Below are 23,881 nucleotides of genomic sequence, written 5' to 3' on the forward strand. Positions count from 1 at the left end.
TTTTTAAAATATATATATAAAATTTTTTTTATTGCTGTAAAACAGGTTCCTCATACTGACTCACTTAATTGAGCACTGTATGTGTAAGTCTCTTAGTATTGCAGAATTTAAGTACTTTCATCTTCAAGTTTTCACAATGGAGGTGAGCCACCAACAACTGACTGACATACTTCACATTACAGGAATTATTTTCATAATTTACACTGCCAGTTTTCAGTTACTTCTTCACTTTAAATTGAAATAATAGATGTTAAAATCTGATCTATTATTATTTGTGTCTTACATATTTTATCAGGTTTTTTGTCTTATTTGCATGAAGATAGATAATACACATGTAGGGGTGCCTAACACATTTGAAAAAAATCACAAACTGCAAGGCTCCATGAAGAAGTACTCCTCCAGGAATAACACAAGAACAGATCCAATTTTGCCTCTTAACATTAATGAGTCTCCATCCTGATTTTTCCACTGATTTACTTTTTTTCCACAGTACATACACTTACAGTTCACCCATAGCAACTATAATGTTTGACAGTGCAGTACGAGCATCACTTTCATCAAACACTTTTAGTACTTCCATTGCTTTCTGGGAGTGCTTTTTTTGAAGTTGTTTTGTACGTTTGATTCCAGGTCCTTTTTGGACAATGCTGTGTACCTGCAAGATAAAATAAACACACAAATTTAAATAAAAAAGCTTTGGAAGACCAAGAATTAATACTTGTGGAGCGTTTATAATAAACTGCTTGTTTTGGAGAGTGCAGTATGTTCAGCTGACGGATGACTGGGAGAGAGGTGAAGCTTGGTTTAATGATGGCTATCAATATCTGATTCAGGAATATAAGGAACTTAATTGAGTGATGCATGAAATGTATTTGCAATTTGAGAATATGAGTATACATCAGCTGTACCTTTTTACTAGAAACACATGAAAATTTGTGCCAATTCGGGACTGAAACCTGGATTTCCTATTTATCGCGAGCAGTTGCCATAACCAATTCAGCATATCTGAGCATGCCGCCAGGACTGATCCAGACTCCCTTATGTCCTGTTGTCTCGTTCCATACTGCTTGTATATTATATGATTACCGCATAGGGAGAAACAATGTTTTGCTCATCAGTTTGCATTTGCTTTCGCATCAAATACAGTTATTGCAGTGTCTGTACTACTTTGTGCCTGTGTAGTTTGATTCAAATGTCCTTCAGATATGTTTGAAGGATCAAATACAGCTGCCTATTTGCAGTCATATTAAAAACATAAAATTTGCAAATACAATTATACAACAGGTGTACCATTTACTAGAAACACAATGAAACACTGAACCGGGACTTGAACCCGGGTTTCAATATTGACACCTGGATTATTTTCCTGACTGCAGAATTTCTAACAGTATTTGGGAAAGTCTGAGGTCCTCTGCATATTTTCATGTATCTGGTTACTCCGTAATCATCTAATATCAATATGGTTCATTAGACAAAACTTTTTCTTTTATTATCTTTCCCTTTTTTAATGGCTCTTCTCAGAATGTGTACTTTAAAAGATAGCATGCAAATTGTAATTGTGTAACTTTTTCAATGAAAAATATGAATGTTAATTTTTCATTTATGATAAAATTAATTGCAATGAGGAAAAAACATTTCAGAGGGTAATAAACTTACCTTTTTTTCAAATATAATACTCCATCTCTGTATCACGTTGTTGGGAAACCTTGTTTCCCTCAACTGCAAATATGAGTTTACAAAAGGCAGCTAGATATCTATTAGCCATACCCAGCTGGGATCAGGTCATTTTAAGAACACAAAACTTAAGTTCAAACAATGGAAATTATAGGTTAGAGTGTCAACAACGTAAGGAAAAGATAGATTGCTACTTACCATGAAGATATGTTCTGTTGCAGACAGGCACCACTAAAAGACACTTACACATTAGCTTTCGACCACAGCCTTCTTCAGAAAAAGAAACCAGATGTTCATTCACACAAGCAAGCATACTTCATACACACATGACTACCATCTTCAGCAGCTCGGACCATAATGCAACTGTCACATAGAATGGAAGCAGCAATCTGGAAGAGGCAGAGGCAGGGAAGGGGAATGTACAGGTGAATGGAGAGAAAACTGGTCAGGGACTGGATTGCCAACAGGTGCAGCTTTGGGAGGCTGTGGGGCCTGGGAGGTGGAGTGGAGGGGAGGGGGGAGCAGGAAATGAGAAAGTAAAGGAGCAGGAAAGATTGGTGGGCGCACTGACAGAGGATGGCATACAAACAGGGTGGGAGATGAGAATGGAGAGGTGGTGATAGGACAGAGGGTGTGGTAACTGTATGTTACAGTAGGTTGAGGCTGAGAGATGATGGTCATGTGTGCGTGAGGTGCACTTGCTTGTGTGAATGAATGTATGTTTTCTGTTTCTGATGAAGGCTGTGGTCAAAAGCTAATGTTCAAGTGTCTTTTAGTTGTGCCTATCTGCAACATAACATGTCATCTTTACAGTAAGCACAAAACTTAAGTTCAAATCATGAATTTACACAGCATAATCTCAAGAAATTGAAACAAAGGTGAATGGTATGTCACATCATTGTCCATCACTCATTTCCAGTATATGTACTTCTAATGTGTTGAATGTTTGGCTGTACATTTGTAATTCAGTCATACTCTAATAATTTTCTCTCTTTCTCCAGACTTACCTTGGTGTAATCAACATTCAGCACCGATTCATGCCCTTTCTCTATTTCCTTGTAAAGTGTCGCATCATGTTCTAAGTGAAACAATATAGGTGCTGATGTCAAGTTAAAGGGCGAATCTGGTGTATAATGTGATGCAAAAGGTTCAAGATCAAGGCATGCCTGCATAAAACAAAAGAATATGAATAAATTACATCAAATTGCTTCTGCAGTATTGGTTTGCAATGTACTGCACACAAGTAGAAGAAACTTTTAGTGACATTCTGCTAAATACATTAATGCTGCACCAGATTCCATAATTTCATGAGGTGATGTAAATTTAAATATCATTTTGTATCAATATGAGACTGGAAATTCCTGGGTGGAATACAAATGAGGAACATTCTAAAAAAACTCAACAAACACCTTTTTTTTTCCAGAATGCGTTTGACGGATTCTGGTTCTTTAATAAGAGCATAGCTTAATGGGCAAAAGAAAATATGACAAAACTGAATATCTGCAATTGTAAAGGGAACCTGATTATAGCAAGTTACCACAAAACTCGCCATGTCCATTTTTTAAGATTCCACAAAACTCAACTAATCCTTCTATTGTACTGCGTGGTTCAAACTTAGAAATGAAATTTAAAAGTTAAATTTAATAACCTTTAAACTCATGCTTACTGTCAGGCAATCGCACAATATTCTACAAGATACACCAATTCTTTGCTAAGCACTTGTTGGGCAACAAAGCAATTGATCTTTAAAGACCAGTAATTTTTACCTATTTGGCAGGAGAGTGAATTATGCACAAGTTGCAATGCCTATAACTCAGAAATGGCTACTCCAAATGAAAAGTGTCATACAAAAAATTATAGACTATAAATTTTTGTGTAAAAAGAGCATGTACATTTTAAAATTCACTCACTCCTTTGGAAATATGCAAATAAAAATATGAAAGAATTCATAGCACTGAAGGAGAAACACAGATGAAATTGTGGATATATTGAGTTTTGTAAAAATGTGTAATTTCTAAGATTTTTTTTTTCCTCAATAAAGGAGCTCAGTGATGAACTTCAGTTATTTCTTTATCAATTCACAGCTACATGGATGGCCAGAATTATACTTTTGAAATTTTTTGAATCAACGATATTGAGTACAACCAAAAAATACCTATCCAGTAATGTTCTGTAAATGGTATTTGTTGAGCTTTGTTAAAATGGTCCTCAAATAGTTCAAGGGTTAGAGCTAACCATTCACCACACAGCTGAAGTATTGATCATTCAACAGGTGTATAAAGCAGGTTGAAAATGTTGTTGATCTTTTGACAATGTCCTTTGAAGCTAACAGGTGCGAGGATATTGCCCATAAGGGCAATATTGTTTTCAATCTTATTTCTGTTGATCACACATCATCTCACCTACATTGCTGGCTATTAAAATAGCAACGCATGAAAGCGGCATGCAGCAAACATCACATTGGCTTGAAGTGCAAGTATGCTTGGATATTCAGATGATTAGCATTTTAGTGTTAACTGCACAAATTACATAGGGATAATGCCATCTACTTTCTGTATATAAAAGAAGATTGTACAGCTAGTTTCTCATTCAGAATTCACTGCTGAAATTTAGTTGTCTGTCAGATAATGTGTTATTCCTCATGTGCATGGCCTATTGAGGCTGCAGTTTATCATTCTGTGATATTGCTGCTTGCTTTAATCAGGATCCCATGATTCATGAGAATATGGAATCAACGGGATCATACATCCGTGTCATGTGCATTGGATCAGAAAATGGGCTTATTTGTAGAAATACAGGTATCCACATGGATAGTGTGATGATGTTCAGAGCACCACAGACTCTCAGCATAGCAGTCATTGTGGCAGCAGTATAGAGAGGTGGACACAATAGTGGTGTACCCAATTACAAAACTGAACACAAGAATGGCACCATATCATTTTTTCAGACGAATCCCATTTCCGTGTACAGCATCACACCAGACTTATCCACATGTGGAGGTTCCGAGGAGAATGAATGTTACCAGGTCATTTCTCTGGCAGAACAAATCTCTGTGAATTCGTCAATGGAAAAATTGACAAGTTCAGGAAAACCCTTGCAGATAGAGATTGGTTCTGCCAGAGAAATGATGGTAATCTATATGAATCAAATAATGAGACAGCCAAGATAAATTCTGAATGTTTCTTTAACGCATTTCTGCAAATATTTAATGATAATATTCCCGTTAGGATATATAAAGTAACAGACAGAGGTTGTAAAAAGAAGGTGTCAAAAAAGAAAAATTCTTGGTACACTGAAACGCTGTCTGATATGAAGGATCATGTAATGATGCTGTTAGATATATACAATAATACTGAGTTAGAAAATGCAAAATCTCTGTATGTAAGATGGAGAAATGGTTATAAAAAAGCAGTTCTTGAAGCTAAAAAGTGGCACAATGCCTAGTAAATTGTGACTTCTAACAATAAACACAGAGCTAATTGGAATCTCATAAATAGTGTTGCCAAAGAATCACATAAGGTCAAAATCAATATCTCTCCACAAGAGTTTAATGATTATTTCGTTAAATCTATCAAGGAAGTTAGCAATGGCATCAGTAAGCCTGATGCAAGTCCATCAGAACTCTTAGAAAAATATCATTATGGGATGCCCTAAAGTAATATTCTCACTTTCTCTGAGGTAACGCCTTGTACTGTATTAAGAATAGTAAGGAACACTAAGTCATCAGATAGTGTTGATATTTATGAGATGTCTCGCAATATGCTGAAAAAAGTCATTGATTCCATTGTTTATCCATTGACTCATTGCATAAATAAATGTTTACCAGAGGGATACTTACCAGAGAAGCTGAAATTATCTAGCGTGGATCCTGTGTATGAAAAGGGTGACAAAGACAACCATGCGAATTTTAGACCAATATCAATAGTTCAGTTGTGACCAAAATAGTAGAATACATCATTTACCATCAGCTGCCTGCTCATTTTGAAAAACTTGGAATATTTAATGTAGCACAATATGGAATTAGAAAAAAATAAATAGATGCAATAGACTCTGTAATTAAATATGTCCTTAAAGTGTTTGAGGAGAAGGGATTTGTTCATGCCACATTCTCTGACCTGAGTAAAGCATTTGACTGTGTAGGATGTGACACACAGAAGCTCCAGTTTTATGGCAGCAGAGAGAACAGCCTAAAAATACTACAGTCTCATTTCCAAAACCGTAGGCAAGTTGTTGTACTGGCACAGAAACGTCTACCGAGAAACAAACTAAGGTGGGAGTTCCGCAAAGATCTGTATTGGGACCACTTTTGTTTTTGGTGTTGATCAAAGACCTACCCTGCTTTATAAGTTCCAAAATAGTGCTATTTGCAGATGACACTACCTTCCTAAAGTACAACCATGATCTAAATAAGTTAAAAGATTCTGCTGACAATACACTCGCCCAAGTGTCATACTGGTTCATGTCAGTCCTTTTAGTGATCCCTGTTATATAAAATTCTTGGGGGTACACCTAGATGACAAATTGTCCTGGGAGCAACACATAAAATACATTAGTGTTAAATTATTCAGAGTAATTTACTTATTAAGATGTCTTATGAAATGTTAAAACATATTATTTTGCACTTTTTCAAAGTACTTTGTCATATAGACTTATTCTCTGGGGAAACTCAAGCCATGTTCAAAACATATTACTTCTGCAGAAGAAAGCAATCAAGAGTCATTACATGTTCTCAGGATAGAACATATTGTTAGCTCGTATTCTCTGAATGTAAAATAGCGACTGTTACAGATCCGTATATATACCAAGTGCTAACCTGTAAAAAAAAGAATCTATATGAAGTAAAATGGAAAAATAATATTCATGGTCACAACACAAGAACTAATAAGTCTGTTCATATGTCATACCATAGATTATCAAAGTCAATCAATAGCTATGAGCTAGTGGGCCACAAGCTATTTCATAAGCTACCACAAAGACCTTCCAGAGTGTGAATTTAGGAAAACGTTAAATAAGTGGCTTCTTGCCAACCCCTTCTATAAATTAAAAGAATTTTTTGACTGCAACATGGAATTGTAAGGTAACAACTGACATGGTCAAACAGTTTTATTTGCTAATGTAATGGTTATGTTATATGTATAAAAAGAATTGTCTATTGCTGTAAATGACTTTAGCATAAAGTTTGAGCAGTGCGGAATGACATATCTGTCATTCAACCTCAGTTAGACTCAATGCCTAGAAAAGAGAGCCACTGTCATTTGCTAGAGAGGTTCCAAGCTTCTCTTTATTTTTGTGTGGCCTTCCTCGTAAACTTTTTCAAGTGTTGTGTCAACTGACATTCAGAAATGAGTGAGGACGGACCCAAAGCTCTTCACTCTTTTAGGGGATTCTCTCTCTTTAATAATATGTTGCTCACTACGACAATGAGTAAAATAGTGTAGATTTTTGGAATAATCAGTATTTCTGTAAACATGTGCCTTGCAATTTAGCTAGCAATTCAAGAAAATAACTGACTGGACTGGAAACCTTTTTAGCTGAAAAGCAAGTCTAGCAGATTGTGACTGGGACATTCAGGATGCACTGTGAATCTTACCAACTAGCCACTTCACACAGATTAGGGAAGACTGACTATGCTATTGGCCCTCATTAGCAAACAAAAGGGAGCTTGTGGAAACTCCACCAGACACATACTCTCACCTTGCTGACATACCATGTTGTAAAGTGCAGCTGTATATTTGTTGTGATTCAACCCCTCCAAGCACTCATCCCTAAAGGCTTGGAAATTACAGGAGTGATCTCCGTGGTAGACCCCTGCTACTGTACAGGAAGAACTGGTCACCCCATACCAGAGGAAAATATGTGGCTATTGCGAGAAATGTTCACCCAAAGCTCAGAACACTAAACACATCAGGCAGCCCATGAAAATGGCCTAATGCACTACACAATATAAATCCGTGGAAGCCACATTACTGCCAGGAACTGTGTGCTGAATCTGTGATCATCGGACAGAGCAAAGAGAAATTGTAGTATGCTGGTTCATACACTTCCCCGACTTGTTTTTAAATATAAGCTGGAATGATTAAGCTGTGTTTCTTATGGGATGATTTGTAAACTGCCACACTTCCATTACTGGATAAGCGATTCTCCACATGTAACTGATGCAGAAATGCAACATCACACCAAGATAATGATGTCATGCTGTATAATATCGAAACAACTAGTTAGCCATTCCTTCTTTGCAACACAATGAACTCTGACCATGCTGAAAATTCACGTTTGGCCATTTTGTCCACAAATGACAAAATAAAGAATCTCTTATTTATGCAAGATGGTGTTCTGCTACATTTTGCAATTAGTCTAAACACCCAGCATTTTCTCTCTAATGCACTGCAAGTGTTCCTGTTGAACTCGGTTAAGAACATTTGTAAACACTTGGAGACACTGGTAGAAAAAACTGGTGCCTATGTAGAATTCACATTATAAAAACAATCTGCAATATTCTGCTGATCTTAATAAATCTTTTTTTCAATAAAGTAGAGCAGTTATTTTGGGAAATATTAGTTATATCCAGTAGGCACTTGCTTTCTGCCCACACTGCAGATGTGGCATTAAAGCAGTTGACAGGAATAGAAAGGAGCTTGAAATCATCATTAAGCTTTTCAACAATGTCTTACTTTTGAGGTAAAAATTCATGGGGAAGGATAGAGAGTGAATATGAATGAAGAGTGTAACAATAGACAGAAATGCATGAGTGTAGATTGATGGAGTGAAATGGGAGGCACTGGGTGGAGGTGGAAAGCCTTGTGTAAATTGAGGCCAGAAAGATTGAAGGATGTGTTGTAAGGACAATTACCCATTCTGTAAGTCAGTGAAGCTAGTCTTCTGTGAGGGGTTCCAGATGGCCCAGCTTATGAAGCAGCCATTGCACTGGAGCATTTTGTATTCACTGGGTGATCAGCTTTGCTCTTCAAATCCCCTTAAGGTACGCTATACCTGTGATGAAACTGAAAGATGATGTACTGGATGGGAGTACAGGAAATGTGACCCATTTGGCAAGGGATCTGCAGAAAATCCTTATGTCACACACATTTTAAACTATTACCTAACAAGTTTTAAATAACCTCCTTCAGATATCTGTGAAGTTTTCTCTATAACATACCTGCCAAGCAAGTGCAAGGTGTTTGCCAAAGAGGTACCCTTGTTGCTGCAGTTGCGGTCCATGTCCCGCAAGTTTGAGTGTTCCTTGACATGATTTGCCAAGCAAGCTACCAGCAGAAAGCACATTACGTATTGTCCAGTCTTCTTCAGCATCACGATAACCTGGAGAACCTGGAGGCCAAGGTAATGGATTGTTCTGCTTGTCTCGCCTTCCCACAAATTCAGCTTCAGCTAAATCTCTCACAGCACTGCTCATCAACTCAACCAGCTGTCAGAATAAAAGGAATCATTTGTATTACTGTACTATAATATGTGCATCTAGAATCCAGTACTTTTAATAATGCAGCATAGCAGACTATTATGTGTGATTCCAGTAAAGTGACAGCTTAAACTAGAGTTGCTTTCCAGCTTAGACAAATGATGATTAACGGGCTATTAGCAAAGTCACTTCAGTGATATGACTGAACAACTACAAAAACAACCCAAGAGTTTGTATTCAGCAAGGCTGATTTATCACTGCATAGCTTATTAATTCTGTAATTGAACACACACACACAAAAGTTTGTGTTGCTTAACCCTAGATTACTGAACCCACATAAAATTTATGATTGCAGTAGGGTATAAAACAGAATATTTCATGCATAATTCAGTATGTAACATAACACTGGAGATCCAATAATTGTAATTAACTAATGCATAACCTATAAATTATGACTTCCTTTGAATACATCTGAAGTGGTAGAATTTATGATACTTCAATAGCAATGTAATGTTTTCACCACTTTAGTGTTCTACAGTTAAATAAGATTGCAGAACACAAATGTTTGCCTAACAGGAGGGGGAGTACTTTCTGGTAAGTCAGTTACATGACACAAACAGTCTGTAGATTAACACTCATGAAAAATGCAAAGCTAAAAATACTACATGTGACAGAGATGCCCTTTATTTCACAAATTAGGTACATGGCAGTCCACATATGCTTAGCATTACATAACAGTACCCGATATCTAGCTCAATGTAATTCAGAGCTGTGTGAGAACACCTTGCACCATATTCAGAGCCTCTACATACCATGGCACAACAGTCACTGCTGATGCTGTGAACTCTCATACAGACTGTACAAAAAGGGGTTGTTCAGAAACATATCAACGCTCTCTTCAATTTAGCACCACTGTTTTGGAATTCCAGTTAAACTACAGTTGCTCCTATAATCAGCTGAGTGAATCAGCTCAAAGGCTGGGGGAAAACATGAGCAGACCATCTACAGTAGGACCATGGTTAGTAAAGCAGTGTGTTGTTTGAAACAGCTTTACTGTAAAAAAATCTAAGAAGATGTGGATTAAAGGAAGGGCAAACATACAAAGAGCAAGCAAGGACCTCTCCTGCCGCCCCCCCCCCCCTCCCCAGTCTCCTCCATGCCAGCTCTAAGGGCAAGGAAAAAAATATAGTGTAGTCAGGTGTTGTTCTATCAAGAAAATGACTTAAAAGTCAGTATTACGCAGGTATTTAGCAAGGTCTGAAATGAATCTTTTTAATGGCTGCTTACAAGTCACCATTCATCTTCCAAAATATTAAAAATATTCCATGCTCTCAAGTCTTGCCTTCCACTCCTCCCCCACAAACTGTCGTATGGGAGTCCTTGTCCGGATATGTTCCTCAGCAATCTCCTTACACACCGTCTGTATGAGAGTCCAAAGAGTATCAAGAATGACTGTTGCACCATGACACTTAGAGACACCAAATGCCACATCGTTCCGTAAGATTATACTCAAGTGTGGTTTCAGTTATCTGAGACTGCAGATGTGTGTGCAAGTTGCGGTTCCGTGTGTGTGTGTGTGTGTGTGTGTGTGTGTGTGTGTGTGTTGCTTACAAAGGACTTAATGGCCGAAAGTTATAATTGTGTGAATCTTTTTGTTGTGCCCATCGCGACTCAGCATCTCCGCTTTTTGCTGAGTAGCAACTTTCCTTCTCTAATATTGTTACATTCCATCTTGGATTTTCCATTGTTTGATTTTTGCCTAATTTAATTCGACTCCATTCCACTGCCCTTGTTTTGATTTTCTTAATGTTCATCTTGTATCCTTCTTTCAAGACACTATCCATTCTGCTCAACTGCACTTTCAAGACCTTTGTTTCTGACAGAAGTACAATGCCGTCAGAAAATACCATTTTTTTTATCTCTTCTCCCTGAACTTTAATTCCTTCTTCAGATCCTTCTTTGGCTTCCTTTGCTGTTTGCTCAAAGTACAGATGAGAGCAGCCCTGTCTCTCACCCTTCTCAACCACTGCTTCCCTTATATACCCTTTGGCTCTCATAACTGCTGTCTGGTTTCTTTACAAGTTGTATACAGGGTGTCCCAGGAGGAATGGTGGATGTTCAGGTATATGGCAGGAATGATCTTTCAAAACAATAAAGTGCAGTAAATATGGGCTCTAAAATGCTTACCTTAAAAGCTATGAGCATTTGTTCATTGTCATTAATGAGAAATATGTCTCTCCTACTGAACACATGCTCATAGCTCATACGATATGCATTTTAGAGCCCATGTTTACAAGACTTTTGCTTCTAATGATCGTTTGTGTCATAGCCATGAACATTGACAATTCCTCCTCAGATATTCTGTATAACCTTTCAATATCTTCAGAATTTCAAAGAGTGTATTCCAGTCACGATATAAAAATATTTTAGCAAAGTCTACACAAGCTATAAATGTAGGTTTGTCTTTCTTTAAACTATCTTCTAAGTTAGGACATAAAGTCAGTATCATCTCACATGTTCCAACATTTGTCTGGGACCCAAACAGATCTTCCCCGAGGTAGGCTTCTATTAGTTTTTCCACTCTTTTATAAATAATTTGTGTCAATATTTTGCAACCATGATTAGCTAAACTGATGGTTTGGTAGAATTCATATCTCTCAGTCCCTGTCTTCTTTGGGATTGAAATTATTACACTCTTGCTGCATGTCTGCAGGTATTTTGCCTGCCTCATATATCTTGCACACCAGATGGAATAACTGTCATGGCTGACTCTCCCAAGGATATCACTAATTCTGAAAGAATATCATCTATTCCACGGGCCTTGTTACAATTAGGTCTTTCAGTTCTCTGTCAAATTCTTCTTGCAATATCATATGTCCCATCTCAGCTTCATCTACATCCTCTTCTCTTTCTGTAATATTGCCTTAAAGATAATTTTCCTTGTACAGTTCCTCTAAATAGCCCTTTCACTTTTCAACTTGCCTTTCTTTGCTTAGGACTGGTTTTCCATCTAAGCTCTTGATATTCATACAGTTGGTCCTCTTTTCTCCACAAGCCTCTTTAATTTTGCCATAGGTGATATGTACGTGGGCTGCCCAGAAAGTAAAAAACATTTTGGTCTAACTAAATAAAAATGAAAGATGTTAACACACAACTTTATTTGCAAAGTTACAGTAACCTAATATGTTTTTCAGTGAAGTCACCATAACTATCAAGGCACTTGTTATAACATGGGAACAATTTTCAATTCCCGTGTTGTACTCCTCTACCCAAAGATTTGAGCCAGGATGTGACTGCTTGTTTGAGGTCTGCATCATTTGGAAACTGTCTTCCACCAAAAAATTTCTTTAGTTTCAGTAGCAAGTGAAAATCACTTGAGCAAAGTCAGGGCTGTAAGGAGGGTGACCAAAAATTTCTTCATTCTTGAGCTATTTGTGCTGATGCATGAGGCTGCATATTGCCATAAATCAGAAACTCATTTGCCGACAGCAATCTGCATCTCATTTAGGATGGTATGCAAAAATGATGAGTGTGTTTCACAATAGGCCTCTGAACTGATCGTTTCTCCTCTTGGCATGAATTTCACATGGATCAAACCCTTTAAACCCCAAAAAACTGTCATCCCTTTTCTGATGTTGAGATTTTATTTTATTTTATTTTTTTCAGGGTTTTGTGGGAGAGTTTCAGTGATGCCACTCCATAGACTGACATTTGTTCTCTTCTGTCGTATTCAAGTAAAAATTCATGGAGTGCTCCCATCCATTTCATCTTTTGGACATCTGTAAAATTCTTAGGTACCCACTGAGTGCGCATTTTTTGTAGCCAAGATACTATATCGCTATTTCATATAGGACTGATCATGAAATTTGAGGAAAAGAGTCGTGGAACATGCATAAAGTGAAAATTGGAGTTTTCCTGAATTTTGTCTTCAACTTTTGCCTTCAAGCCTATAATAACTGATGATCTTTGTCATGCACACTAGTTCTTCCTTGGTTAAACATAGTGCACAAGTTCCTCTCTGAATACTCATTTGTTGCACTGTCACCATAAACATTCTTTATTCACCTATAAATTTCAGACCTTTTGTGCATTCAGAAACTGAATCACATTGTACACTTTGCATTTGGCAGGACTTCTGATGGGTCCCACCATTTCAAAAAGTTACATGACAAAGAGGCATGACCGTTTAGCAACAAACCTCAGCTTACACTGAGACGGGAGGGGAGGGGGCGATGCATGTCACTGGCATGCTTACAATCGTGGTGTTGCGGGATCAGCACCAAGTGTTGTACATAAATTTTCTTTACTTTATGGGCAACCCTCATATCTTCCTCCTAGTTATACAAATTCAATAGACTTACAATTGTTCAATAACCATTCTTGTATTGCCATATTGTCCTTTCTGTCAATCTCAGTTTTTAGACATTCTTATTCTGTTTCACCAATATTTTCTCCTTACATCAATTAAATTCAATCTCTCTTGTGATATCTGAGGATTTCTACCTGGCCTTGTCCTTTTTGCCTATTTGATCCTCTGCTGCTGCTTTCACTATTTTATCTCTCCAAGCTACCCATTCATCTTCTGCCATATTCCTTTGCCCTTTTTCACTCAATTGTTCCCTACTGCTCTTTTTGGAATCTCAACAACCCTTGGTTCTTTCAACCTATCCAGGTCCCATCTGCTTCATTTTCTACTTTTTGGAAATTTTTCAGTTTTAATCAACAGATCATAGTCAATAAATTATGGTCATAGTCCACATCTGCCACTGGCAACGACTTACAGTTTAAACTTGGTTCCGAAATTTATGTCTTAATAATCAATCTGAAACCTACCAGTGTCTCCTGGTGTTTTCCATGTATACGACCTTCTTAGTGGTGATTAAATGACAATGTGTGCAAAACTCTATCAAGTGTCTTCCTCTTTCATTCCTTTCCCCCAGTCCATATCATCCTGTTTCTCCTTCTCTTCCTCTTCTTACTACTGAATTCCAGTCACCCATCACAATTAAATTTTCCTCTGCCTTCATTATCTGAAATAATTTCTTTTATCTTATCACACTTTCTTTCGATCTCTTCATTATCTGTGAATCTAGTTGGCATATAAACTTGTAGTACTATTGTGGGTGTTGATTTTGTGTCTATTTTGGCCCATGATAATGCACATTCACTATGCTACTCATAGTAGCTTCTTATTTTATTGTTCATTATTAGATCTCTGAGTTTGTATTTATAACCCTGTGCCCATCTGGCCCTCCTGTGACCAAACTTCGCTAATTCCCCACTACATCTAACTTCAACCTATCCATTTCCCTTTTTTTAATTTGAATTAATAGCATTATTTATGAAACAAAACCACACCAATATTTACCTCATCTGAATTACTACATGTAAACACTTTTAAATTTCCACATTTAATGATTTAGTTTCCTTATATAAATGTGCATTATATAGAATATAATGTATAAGAATGCTAGGTTCAAAAAGAATGTCATGCAAATAAATAGTTACTAGATAAAATGACTTGCTTGAACAAAGAGATAAGAGAATATTTTTATTATAGTGCAGCCATGATCAATGTCAGGTGCATACATTTCATTTTGTTGTCGTGGCCATAAGTCCGATGCAGCTCTCTCATTTAGTCTATCCTCTGCTCCTCGATAGCTACACAATTGTTATCTTCAGGATTCGTCTGTAACGCTGCATTTCAAAAGCTTTTATTCTTTGTCTTGTCTGAACTCCATATTGTCCACATTTTACCTCATTACAACGCAACAGTTCAGATAAATAACTTACGACTTCCTAACATGTAAACCGATATTATATGTCAACAAATTTATCTTTTTCAGAAATGCTTTTCTCGCCATTGCCAGCCTGCATTTTATACCCTCTCTACTTCGGCCATTATCAGTTATCTTACTGCCCAAATAGCAAAACTTTTCTACCACTTTGAGTCTTGTTTCCTAATCTAATTCCTTCAGCATCATCTAATATAATTTGACTAAATTCCCTCGTCCTTGTTTTGCTTTTATTGATGTTCATCTTACAATTCCTTTTCAAGACACTATCTATTCTGTTAAACTCTTCTTCCTAATCCTTTGCCATCTCTGACACAATTATAATGTCAATGGCAAACCACAGCGTTTTTATTTCTACTGCCTGATTCTCTTTCTGAATTTCTCCTTGGTTTCCTGCACTGTTTGATGGCTTCCCTTTCATGTCCTTTGAATCTTCTAACCACTGTCTGGTTTCAGTATAAGTTAAACGTAACCACTTACTGCCTACATTTTATTGCTGCTACCTTCAGAATTTCAGTTCTATTCCAGACAGCATTGTCAATAACTTTCTCTAAATCTACAAATCCTATAAAGATAGCTTTCTCTTTCTGCAGCCTATCTTCTAGGATAAATGGCAGGGTCAATATTGCCTCATCTGTCCCTACGTTTCTCCAGAACCCAAACTGACTTCCCTAAGGTTGCCTTCTGCCAAATTTTCCATTCTTCTGTAAATAATTTCAATCAACATTTTGCAACCATGATGTTGACGATGTGGCAGTATTCACACATGTCAACACCTTCCTTGGAATTGAAATTATTACATACTTCCTTAAGTCTGATGGTAATTCACCTTTCTCTTATATTTTGCACTCCAGGCATATAATTTTGTCCTGATTGGCTCTCTCAAGGGTCTCTGTAATTCTAAAGAAATATCATATATTCCAGGGTCCTTGTTACAATATAGGTCTTTCAGTGCTCTGTCAAACTCCTCTCGCAGTATCATATCTCCAATCTCATCTTCACCTACTTCCTCCTCTCTTTGTATAACATTGTCCTCAAGTTCGTTTTCCTCATATAGATCCTCTGTACATCCCCCTTTTTTTGCTAAGTACTCGGATGCCTTCTGAGCTCTTGATATTCATAAAGTTGCTTATTTTTTCTACAAAGGTCTCTCAATTTTCCTATAGTCAGCATCTATCTTTGCCCTAGTTGCACTGCTTTTACAGCCTTGAATTTGCCTTTTAACCATTTCCACTTAGCTATTCTGCACTTTGTGAAAATCTCATTTTTTGGACATGTGTATTCCCTCTTATCTGCTTCATTTTTATATGTTTTTCTTTTGTCACTTAAGATCAATTTCTCCAATGTTATCCAGGTATTTCTACTAGGTCTTGTCTTCTTACCCATGCGATCCTCCACAGCGGTAGCATTGTATCTCTCAAAGCTACCCATTCATCTTCTATTGTATTCCTTTTGCTCATTTCAGTCCAACATTCCCTAATGCACCCTCTGCAACTTTGAACAACCTCTGTTCCTTTCGGTTTACCAGGCCCCACCTCCTTAATTTCCTACCTTTTTCCAAATGTACCGAGCGAGGTGGCTATGCCAGTCTTAAAATATTGGATTCGCATTTGGAAGGTCCATAATTTACTTCCTGTCCGCCATCCTGACTTGGGTTTTCTATAGTTTTTCCAAGTTGCTAAAGTGAATGCTGGGTTGGTTCCTTTGATTAGGCCATGGCTGTCTTCCTGCCCTATCCTATCCCACTTTATTAATGTTTTATATGTGTATATATTATTTCTGTAATGAATGTGTCATGCCCAATACTACTGTACTAAATGGTCTGTGGAAAATAAAATAAAATAAATTCTTCAGTTTTAATCTACTGTTCATAACCAATAGGAGATACAAAATTAGGCAACCAAGTTAAACACTAACTGCACAATGTAAGGAGGCCCTTATGTGGAGAATGCTGAGGGAGACCATTATGTGGGGAATGGAGAGGCCCTTATGTGGAGAATGCTGAGGGTAAAATATTGTAATCAGCTTGTAGTTCATTGGCTGCTGGGGTAAGCCCTACCACCTCCTCCCAGGGCAGCAACCAGCTCATAGTACATAAAAGAAACCACGTAACAGGTTTACAGAAGTGGCACAAAGGTTGATGGGAGAGGCAATACAAAGCCCCGGAACAGCTCTTCGCTCATTTCCTGAATAGATTTATTATTTATTTATTTGTCAATAGGCCATTTAGTACAATATTATTAGACGTGTCAGAAGCAACAGAAATAATATATACACATAAAACATTGACAAAATAGTACAGGATAAGGTGAGGATCGGGCAGGAAAGAAATAGTAGTAGTAGTAGTAGTAACAATAATAATAATAATAATAACTACACGCAACACATGCGTATCAGCATCATTTTCATAATTGGTACTTTATTGCAATGGTATATAAAATTGTTATGTAGCTAAAGTTGAAAACAAGCATAACCATTCTGCAGCTGTCTGAAGGTAGTTGAATTTCACTGACAAAAGAATGTGTTATCACTCAAGCAAAAATTATTACTATGAGGACATACAGCTGTAAACACACAGAAGAGAAAGGATCAATATAAATTTGTGGTATCCAAGAATTAAGTGCTAAGAGCATAGTCTTATCAATTCACGCAGGCTAGGATGTTATTGAATTTAGCATATGTTAAAATGAAGAACTAAGTAAGGAACATGTATTTTTTTGTTTTCTCCAAAATATTTTCTGCTCCAAGATACAGTCCTCCAAAGATTACACTGCGCATACCATTTTGAAGATACGAATTTTGGAAAAAATTTTAAAATGCTGTATCTCTGGAACAGTTCTAGATATTTTGCTGGGGTATTCCTTTTATTTGAAAGATAATTGTTTTATGTTTACAAAGATATCCTCTATTTGGATTTATATGTCAAAGTTCTTTTACTATAGCGTTCTGAACTTTTTTTTATAATTCATGGATTTTTTTTTTTTTTCAAAATTCTCAATCCATAAAATTTTGATTTTTTTCTGTTGTTTAGTACCATATAGTTCTACATTTCCTGAAAAGAAGAGCTTCCATTTTTTGATTGAACATTTTTTATAAACAATTGAAATTTTTGGCATACATAAACCTGTTTTATTATCACATAACAGGCTCATAAAAATCAAAACCTAGCCTTATTTAACATAATTTTAGTTTTGAAAGATGAGTAAGAGTCTCATTATTCAAGCATTTTAAATGATTCCGAAATGTATGTGAAAGGTCCAAAGACTTAAAGGTTTCAATTTATACAACTTCTGCGCCCTCTGTTTTGTACTGAAATCAGGTAGTCAATGAACTACAAATGGGTTCCATTGCTTCAGTATCTTCCTTTGGTATAGAGTGATGCCTTCCTGTTGAACCAATAGGAACTGGAGCACTTAACAATCTTCAAAACATTTGAACAGGAATTCAGCAATGATGGCACTGTTGCTGTCCTTCAGCTGGAAACCTATATCCAACACCTGGTCCATGTGGTAGCATAACATTCACTACAGTTTTGTTGAACTCATAACTGGTGTCTATAATCCATCAGTCACAGTCATACTCTCACGCCACAAACACCCTCCTTCTCAGGTTGTGAATCTGAATAATATCCTGTCGTTTCTGAGGTGTTGGCCAAATGAATGAAATTTCTTCTTTCTTGCTCTTTACAGTGTGTGCATTATGAGTGCACTCATCACACTGAGTCCAAAAATGAGTCTTCTGAATTCCTTTCCCAGGAATAGTTTGGACCATTCTTCTTTTTTCTGCTCACGGAATTCTTCGATTTTCTCTTTGGACAAAAGAATGAGGGCTGTGGATGCATAAGATTTCATGACTTGTGAAATCCTCAGCATTCTGAATTGCACCTGTATTTGGTATGGAGAGATTATGTTTTGTAGCATGGTCCTTCAGCTGGCTTCCTACACCATCACAAGGCCCCTTCCCATGACCAGCAGCATTGTATACCCAGTCAGTTGGCACAAGCCTCAGTTCAAATAGCTGGTAACAATTTTTAAGGTGACTAGGAACGATGATGAGCTTTGCTGCCCCTGTTTGCAGTTGAAGAATATTGTGTGTTGCTAGCAAAGTGTGTGCTGAGTCTGTCCTGTGTCATCACTTACAGCTGCAACACTTTTGTCTTGTTTTGAAAATATGTCACTCCTGTAAAAGTTGAAACCTGGTCAATACTCCAATGATACCCTTGTACTTCTTGTGAGATAATTACAGATCAGTTCTCAGCAAAACCACAGTGAAGTTCTAAACATAGTTCTTCAGACTGTACACACCCTTTCACTTCTGCAATGTGTTGTTGCAATTTATTCAGATGCTGTTGTGTTACCGCTTTCACTAACCATTTACCAAGTTCATCAATGAAACTGTCAAGGCAACAGTTTTCTTAATTAGTCTATTTCCCGCCCATGTCGCACATGTAATTTCTGCAGAGAGGTGTCTGCTACGTCTTCCAGGCCAAGCATCTGTAAAGACAGTCTTCCCTTTCCAGGGCAGTCACAACATTCTTGAAATAACAAGCCTCTCGCTTTACGCCACAGACTACTAATGACTTCACATGACTTCACCAAGGTGTCATATGTCACATGCTCCAGTAGTTTCTTCAGAGTTACCACACAAAGGTCAAAATTCGCACAGTACATACATAAACAGACGTCTCTAGGTGGGTGTGGAACAATCCACTTAGGTCGTAGTGCATAAAATTTTGGTCTTCCAATATATGAAGTTTTATAGTTGCTCTCATCAATTGCAAAAGTTTCTTTAATACTGTGAGTCATGTACCTCTTCACTTTCACCACTTTTTGACCTCCAGCTGTCACAGTTATAGTGTCTTTTCTGTTGGCAGTCTGGTGAGAACAGTCCCATTTATCTTCCAGATAAAATCACTGCACTATTTGAACTTGAGCTACTTCTACAGGATGACCATAAAAGGGATCTGGTCTTCCAAGGACTCCTTTTACAGACCTCACATTTCTTGATTTGTCTACCACGTACTTTGATACTGATGGAACATGGTTCAAAATTGTTTTCTTTGAATATGTCTTTTCACTGTAGGATGCACAATATTCAACAGCTGAATTAATATTTGTGAAAAATTCCTGGCAAGAGGTGCAAGTGTGCTTTGGTTCATTTTCTTCTGAAGACGGAGTTTCTACGTTGAAGAGTGTGGTCAGTTTTGCTGTAGCGTATTCATCCATAGCTTTAATAATTTCTCTGCACTTTCTTGATGCATAGAGCTTATAACTCAACTTCACTGACCACGGCTTCTCAACAGCACTAACACCACCTGCCTCTGTAAGTTGACTAATCAGGGTATTTAATTCTTCCTCTATTGACGAAAAATCTGCATCGTTCATTGTTGTTATATTCTGTCAAAACATTTAGAACACAAAGAGTCGTCACTGGAAACATGTTCACTTTGAAACAGAGTCTTCAAATGAGAACACTTTTTCCCAACCTGGACAAAGTCTCATATATCACTCTTTTATGGGTATGCAAATAAATAGTCAGCATACTTCACTCTTCTGTGATCCCAGTCAGAAGACGTTTCAAACATTCCTTTTCACAAAACACACTGCAACTGTGTCAATTGGCAAATTCCTCACAAAAACACAGAACCCAGTGGATGGTCTCTGATTTCTTAGAAGCCTCTTCAGTAAACAAATTAGCACTGAACAACTACAATACATAAACCTGCAATGAACAATCACGACAAAGAAACTGACAAGAAACTGCAACAAAGTATAAAAAATATGTGCAACAATGAAAGTGATAAAAAATAACTGCAATAAAGCTTAACATTTTTACAAATAAATTAGTAAGAAACAACTTCAGTGAAGACATACATTACCCCTGAAAGTTAAAATGTTTTTTTTTTTTTTAAATAAAACCTGTCCAACTAAAAAGTGGAAGTTCTCCTTTACAGACAATATAGTACTACATGGTACTAATCAACATAAAAAAATCTACTTTTTCTGAATAGGCATTTTTGAAAAAAAAATTTTTTTCTGTATATTAAAAAAAAAATTCAAAATGCGACAGTAAAAGAACTTTGAAGTTATGTCCACACAGAGGATACCATTGTAATCATAAAGCAATTATCTTTCAAATAAAAAAAAAACTCTAACAAAATCTCTGTAACTGTTACAGAGATACAGCATTTTAAAATTTTTTCCAAAATTCGCTTCTTTAAAAATGGTGTTTGCGGTGTCATCTTTGGAGGCCTGTATCTCGGGGCAGGAATTTGGAAAAAACATGGTGTGTTTCTTATTTACTACTGAATTTAAAATATGCTAATTTTAGTAATATCTGAGACTATGAAAGTAACCCCCCCTGCCTGAAGTGACACTGATTATTCCTAATATTGGTGTTCTGTTGTTGCAGAGAAAAATAGGTTTCCAAGATAGAAGACAAGTTAGTGTATCCTTAAGCATAGGCATCTACAGAATTACCCATGAGGGGGTTGGGGCGGGGAGGGGGTGGGGGAGAGGGAGGGGCACAAGACTCACTGTGAGAACCAAAAACTGAAAGGCATTCATCAACAAAGCCACAGTATTGTCTCACTATGATCAGCCATGTAGTGCTATAATGAGCTAAATATGAGGTTTACCAGAGAATTACAGGAAATACTTCTAGGATTATGTGATAAGTGTGTAATGAATAAAAACTCTGTACCCAAATTGCAGGAAAGAGAGAGAGACAGAGAGAGAGAGAGAGAGAGAGAGAGAGAGAGAGAGAGAGAGAGTGTTTGTTTTCTGCACTGGAGTGTCAATAAATGAGAAAAGTCCTAGGTTGTGTTTTTGTTTTCTTCATTTTTTGGTTGTATTTTGCTAAACCATGATTTAAGACTAACATAATATACAGTGGTCTTAAAATGATGTGAATTTCACCTATGGCTGCAGTAGAATCATTCAACAAATTCATGCAGACAAGCATCCTGGCAGAAAAGCAGTCATCTCTCTCTAACAATAAGAAATGACATTTAATTACTGAATCACCTACAAGACAGAATTAGCCAAACATTCAGAAGAAACTTAGGTAAAAAGCACATAATTCATTATTTTCCCTATCCCTTTTGTTGAGCACACCACTGTAGTCATGCAAGGTTCTTTTACATCATGCTACACTTACATCTTGATTGCGCAGAGATGCCAGCTCCATACAAGAATTAGCCAGCAAGTAATCACCACTTAGCAAAGCAATCTTGTTGCCAAAAGTCATATCACCCAGATCAGCAGCTTCAGGGTAAAGGCCAGGATATATATTAACCATGCCTTTATGGACCAGGTGACTTGTGCGGATCATTTCTGTAACTTCTGCTAAGGCTCGCTGACTGTAAGAGTATCATTTATCATTCTCAGGCAGCGTAAAATAAAGCTGTTCTACAAATCCCATCTACGCAGCTGAATACACATAAAGGAATATATATTGCATAACATGTATCCAAGTGTTGTTAGTAAATACAGTGACAGCTAAAGCTATGGGTAGTTACTTTGCCAAACACAAACGAGCCAGTTTGGTAGTTTATGACATTTGCTTAGCATTGGTGACATTTAGATAAAATCACCTATAGGAAATACAGACTCTCTACCTGTGTAGAACCCCTGCTGCTTTATCTTCCTCCATTTCTTCCACATTCAAATGTCCTGCAGCTTTGGAAATTAGCAGTACAATTAGTCCCCAGGCTTGCATGTTATTGCGACCATTGTATAACAAACCCCTGTAAACAATGCAATTTGGTTATCTTCGTACTACAATAGACAATCATACACATTTAAAGATAACTCACTTAGCAGTTTTCAGCAGAGGGTGGTTTGAACCCACTAATTTCCTGAGGTGGAGAGCAACGTTAGCAATTTCGTCGCTTAAAAGCCACCGTAAACTGAGAAATGAGGTAGGGTATCCAACTATTTTTTCTGCTTCGGAGACAGCTTTGTTCCAGTCTGGTTTCTGATTGTGTGTCAGTTTAACTGCACCAAGTCGTCCACTGCTTACATGATATGTTTTATCGAACAGAAGTCTTTGTAGAACAACGGGCGCTAGCTGATCAGCTGTTCCATTCTTGTGCGTCAAGAGTACTCCACATTTCCGAAACAATCCACATTTAATCGACTGCACAAACATTTTAGACACAGCGATTCGTCTCTGTGCTTGCTGTCAACGGTGAAAGCAAGGAGAGAATCACATTACTGTTCGGTATGCCGTGAAGGAAAGGGTCTCGTGAATGTGTGTCATAACCTGTTTGTCGCAGTGAAAGCGCTTCCTACATAACTATCTCCCTCTCTTTCTTCGGAAATTTTTTTCCATTGTGCACATATTTTTTCTGCGCCCTTTAGAATCCTTCAAAATTACTACAAAAGAAATTAAGCTGATAAATTGTTTTCGTGAAATGTTGACGGATAATTACTGGTAGCTTTGACAGTTCAGCCCTTTGCTAGATACTACTTAGCCTTGTATACTGTAAACTATCGTCGGTACTTATCATATGAAATCATTTTTTAATAAAAACGAGGGAGAGAATATGGATCTGCATAGTAGCCACTAAACGGCCGGGACACAACTAAGACTGCTTGGGTTTCGACCCTACCGCAGTTGTGGTAGTACACCGGGTACCTGTCAGAGGCTGCAAGTATGGTTTAAACGTTTTTCTCATGATTTTTTTAGTTTAATTTCTTCTTTGTCTATAAGTTTGTTTTGTTTTCTGTACGTTGTAGGTTTCTAGCCGCGAGAACTTTGCCGCAAGTTTAAAAATGAGATGTATCTCAGTCAAATAGTCAGTGATCATAGCAAGTGGTGTGACTAGTCACCCGTTTAAAGAAACAATACTTCACCGCTAACACACAATACAATATTTTCTTCAATTATCCAACAATCCTATAAGTTTTTAAAACGAATATTTTGGGGCACTCTTGCAAAAATACAGACACGTGATGGTATATGATTGGATTCGCGCTACTGATTATTACAAACA

General features: G+C 37.2%; 2 protein-coding genes across 2 annotated transcripts in view; one reads left to right on the top strand and one right to left on the bottom strand.

The window, feature by feature from the left end:
- Positions 1 to 23,878, bottom strand: LOC124711158 (all trans-polyprenyl-diphosphate synthase PDSS2). The gene is made up of 6 exons (XM_047241070.1): positions 22,700 to 23,878; positions 22,502 to 22,630; positions 22,042 to 22,243; positions 8,831 to 9,097; positions 2,682 to 2,840; positions 1 to 655 (listed from the first exon to the last, which is right to left on the bottom strand). The coding sequence occupies exons 1-6, from the start codon at positions 23,032 to 23,034 to the stop codon at positions 500 to 502; spliced, it is 1,248 nt and encodes a 415-aa protein (XP_047097026.1). The 5' UTR covers positions 23,035 to 23,878; the 3' UTR covers positions 1 to 499.
- The window catches only part of LOC124711157 (DNA-(apurinic or apyrimidinic site) endonuclease), a 70,629-nt gene continuing 70,187 nt past the window's right edge, over positions 23,440 to 23,881 (top strand). The window contains exon 1 of the mRNA XM_047241068.1: positions 23,440 to 23,539. The gene's annotated coding sequence lies outside the window, so the exon portion shown is untranslated. The remainder of the gene's footprint in view (positions 23,540 to 23,881) is intronic.

This window comes from Schistocerca piceifrons, chromosome 8 (genome assembly GCF_021461385.2).
Source record: "Schistocerca piceifrons isolate TAMUIC-IGC-003096 chromosome 8, iqSchPice1.1, whole genome shotgun sequence".
Taxonomy (NCBI): domain Eukaryota; kingdom Metazoa; phylum Arthropoda; class Insecta; order Orthoptera; family Acrididae; genus Schistocerca; species Schistocerca piceifrons.